Source organism: Vigna angularis, chromosome 2, assembly GCF_016808095.1.
Source record: "Vigna angularis cultivar LongXiaoDou No.4 chromosome 2, ASM1680809v1, whole genome shotgun sequence".
NCBI lineage: Eukaryota > Viridiplantae > Streptophyta > Magnoliopsida > Fabales > Fabaceae > Vigna > Vigna angularis.
Genome location: NC_068971.1, coordinates 15,838,304 through 15,842,506, shown reverse-complemented (window position 1 = coordinate 15,842,506; position 4,203 = coordinate 15,838,304). Strand labels below are relative to the sequence as shown.

Below are 4,203 nucleotides of genomic sequence, written 5' to 3'. Positions count from 1 at the left end.
CTGTCTCCTCTTCATTTATGCATCTCCTTTTATCATTATGATTGATCTGCCAATCAATTATTAATTATGTCAATGTATTACCAAATTATATATAGTATTATTTATGATCCTTGGCATTAGAAATTAAATTTCGATATAAGAATTAAAAATATATTATATTCATGTTTAATCCCACATTTAGAGATAATCAACATGAGGAAAATATACTGAAAATTCCAGCAAAATTAAAAATAAAATCAATTTACAATTTTTTAAGTGGGGAGAAACCCTTCTTTACAACCCTTGAAAGAATTAAACATCACTATTTGTATTATTAAGAAAATCAAAGAGAACCAAATTTAAGAATAAAATAATTAAATTTAAAAAATTAAGGCATTTTATTAAATCTATAAAAAGAATAGCAGAGAGAAGTGCATTTGAGCCATATTTAATCATAATCCAAGGTATCACTTCACTATATATCATATAATCAATTTATACAGAGAATTTACTATTCAAAAGGATAAACTACATTTAACCTAAACACTCTATGATGCAGTTACAATAAAATTATATGATCCATCCATCCCTTTATTAAATGAAGGATTCAACTCTAAGTAAGTGCAGTAACTTCAAGAGAAACTCAATACAATTTTACAACCTTAAGAACTGCATCTATGTCTCTCTTGTCTATATATAGAAAAGAATTTTAAACTTCACTCTGATTTGGCTGAGCCATTAATCTCAGAGTCAGTTTGATAGTACACAACATCTCCTGTGTCACTAACAAAATGGTCAGTCTTCAAGCTCCTTATTAAGTCCCCAATAAGGTGAAAAGGAAGAGGAGCTGATTTCTTTGGCTCTCTATAATATTCTCCAAACACTGGCTTAGCTGCCTCAGTCTGCAAGACAACAAAAAACAACATTCAAACTCAACATCTCATGTAAATCATTATCCATTCTTTGAACAAAGGTAGAGAGACACTCACAGCCTCGACCAAGTGATAGTGTGGAATTTGAGGAAATAGGTGATGAATGACATGAGTTCCAATGTCATGGTGAATGTTATTAAGCCATCCATAATCACGATCAAGAGTAGTTAGACCACCCCTAAGGTAGCTCCATTCCTGTTCAACATGAAGGAGGATATACATGTAAACTAAATTGTATGAAAAACATTAACAGAGTGAACAGTGTATGCACTGATAACTTCATTTAATCACAGTCCAGTATTATACGTTAATCAACTTGTGTAATAATTATCTTACAAGTCGTCAGTAATAATTTGTGATTGATTGAAAGTATCACTTTTTCACACTGACAATATATAAGAATGAAGCTCACAAGCATAACAAAAACATGCCAATGCTCCAGTAGACCAGTCCCTTTCATAGGAAAGAAAGACTCAAAAGAATAAAGGTACCTTTCCACGATACCAAGGTAACTTGTCTTCATGGCCATGATGGTGCAAATAAGTTACCAAATCCAACCACATAACGAATAACTACAGATCCAAGAAAAGTCAAATGAGAACTTCATTCATTATTGACTCAAAAACGAAAGATCATGGAAATGATGGAAAGGGGGAAAAAATTCACCACATAGGGAACACCATAAAGCTTAAGCAGTTGAATTGGACCCATTACAAACCCTAATCCAACAAGCAATCCCAACATAGCAGCCCAACAAGCTGTGGAAGTAAGAACATCTTTTCTTTCATTTGGAAGGAACAAATCACTGCTAGGGTCAAAGTGAGAACCAGTCTTCCCAGGACTCCTCTGCCACTGGATTCAAACATTAACAGCCACCATGTCAATTCTTCTATCAAGACATAAAGAATAATTAATGTTCAAATTATGGTCAAACCATGTAGGTACAACAACTTACAAGGTAAACAGGATATGCAAGCAGTGGAAAAGGGACAGTGAATCTTAACATACGTGTTGCAGTGTCCAAGCTCCTGAACACTCTTTCAGACAACTGCAAGATTATCAACACATCAGAAATTTTGATCAAGGAAAATAATTTGAAGCCAGATGGCATCTCTTAAAAACAAGAACAGTGAGTATCGTCTCACCGGGTGCCAAGATTCATCATTTTCAACATGGCCATGATTTTGGTGATGAGTCCTATGACTTATTCTCCTGCATAAAATATTAGTTTCAAACATAAATTTATAGCTACAAGTAGATAAAAAAATATTATAAATATGCTTTTATCTCTCATAATTCAGTTCTTTTTTTCTCTACAAAAATTTAATGTTTTTAATCTCCCTGTATATTTATCAAAGGCAACGTGCTTATAGCCCCTGGTGGACTAAAAACATGTTTTTCACCCGTGATGAGACTAAAAACGTACCAAGTTTTTAGAGGAAATAAAACCAAATGTACAGATGTTTTGAAAGATATAAACATATTTAACTCTAAAATTTAAAAAGGCTATCCCATCAAAAAGCATCTGCATACCATCCGTGATACGGTACTAGAATTGACGAATGTAGCAGATGCCCAGCAACACTGTTCAATTTGGGGTTGTTTGAAAAGCTTCCATGACCACTGAAACACCAAAAAAACAGGAAGAAAATTCATCAAGTCAAAATTATGGAACCCAACTTAGCACCCCCAAAATACAGCTTCATCCAAATTAGGAAAAAATGAAGTAAAGAAAAATAGTTATTACCAGTCATGACCAAGAACAAACAGAGCCCAAAACATTGTGCCTTGAGCAGCCCAATAGAGAGGCCAGACCAACCAATTATTGAGATATGCAGCACCAGCAGCCAATCCTAAGACAACAATGACATCCCTCACCACATAGCTCATGGACTTCCAAGGGTCCTTCACCCAGCAATGCTTTGGAATAGCAGCCCTAATCTCAGCCAAGTTGAATGGTGGTGCAGCACCAGGATCAAATTCTAGACGCTTCTCATGATCAACCACATTAGTCCCATTCATTACATCAACAACATTAGTTTGCTCCTCCTCTTCAGTGGAAGCAACCCTCAAAGGGGTACTCACTTTCAACCCCCAATTTCTATCCCTAAGGTTACATCTCAAAGGTTGAAACTTAAGATCAGCAACACTCTTGTTTGTGTCCGAAAATCCAACCTTGGAAGAGCTGGACAAAGCAGCCCCAATTCTAGGTCTAGGAAACACTGGAGCAAGAGGCTTCATGCCACATTCTGATAATACCCAAGTCGCCATAGGACTCAAGATTGAAGCTTCAAAAAAGGGTTTATAGGGTCAGGTTCCTGGTGTCTGAAGGAACTAAAATAGAAAAATCCCCAGACAAACGAGAGACAAAGAAGAACACAAAAGATGAGAACCAGAAGGAGAACAGAAAAATTGCCAACAGAAGCAAAATTTCTACTCCTAAAATACTAAAATATTTGGTCATACAATACTTCAAAAGAGCAACTTGCTAGCTAAATTCAATATTATTAACAAACACTTGGGGTACTAACTTGTATTTCAACCTCCAACAACAACAACAACCACACAGAATTTCAACCCTTTGATTCTCTCACGTCCTCAAGCTTTGCTCTGAGGCTTTGAAGAATAAAAGGCCAAAAGGGTGTTGAAAGGAGGCGAAAAGACCGTATCTTAGTTGCTTGGTGATGAATGTGAGAACATGGAGGTGGAACTTAAATATAAGAGGGTGAAGCAGAAACAGGGGTTTGTGGATTTTGCAGGGGCAATTTAGTCATTCAATATTTTTTTATATGTTTTGTGTGCAGAGACCAACCAAGTCCGTGTTTACTTTTACCATAACGATTCTCAAAAAGTAATGCGTTTCATTCTTGCCGTGTATTTGACCTATTATATTGAGATCATATTTAATGTCCCTCGTTTCTTTTTTATTATTGTTTAACAGGGAAATATATCTTTGTGGGATCTCCAATCATATATATTTTTAATAAATAAATATATACAGTATACAATTATATATTATTTTAGAAAACAATAAAATATAATAATAATAATAATAATATAAACTTTTCTTGCAATTGGATAGGATAAGCAAGAAATAAAAGTTTGTATTATATTATATTTCATAGTTTGTTGCACCGTTGTCTTATTCTTTATTGGCGTACAAAAGATTGAGAAATAATAACAAAAACAGAATTTATATGTATATACATATATATAAAATATTATGCAAAAATGAATATGTAATATATTTTTTATTCTGCAGATTGTATTATATCTTTATATAAAATAATTT

At 34.0% G+C, this 4,203-nt stretch overlaps 1 protein-coding gene across 2 annotated transcripts; it reads right to left on the bottom strand.

Moving 5' to 3' along the window:
* Positions 1 to 426: 426 nt before the first annotated feature.
* Positions 427 to 3,615, bottom strand: LOC108329591 (omega-3 fatty acid desaturase, chloroplastic). 2 transcript variants are annotated; one of them, XM_017563870.2, is made up of 9 exons: positions 3,443 to 3,615; positions 2,659 to 3,245; positions 2,445 to 2,534; positions 2,057 to 2,123; positions 1,867 to 1,959; positions 1,578 to 1,763; positions 1,403 to 1,483; positions 969 to 1,106; positions 427 to 881 (listed from the first exon to the last, which is right to left on the bottom strand). In XM_017563870.2, the coding sequence occupies exons 2-9, from the start codon at positions 3,180 to 3,182 to the stop codon at positions 696 to 698; spliced, it is 1,365 nt and encodes a 454-aa protein (XP_017419359.1). In that variant the 5' UTR covers positions 3,183 to 3,245; positions 3,443 to 3,615; the 3' UTR covers positions 427 to 695. The 2 variants fall into 2 exon arrangements, with proteins under 2 accessions (XP_017419359.1, XP_017419361.1); XM_017563872.2 differs by having other exon boundaries at positions 2,659 to 3,199.
* Between the last annotated feature and the right edge of the window lie 588 nt (positions 3,616 to 4,203).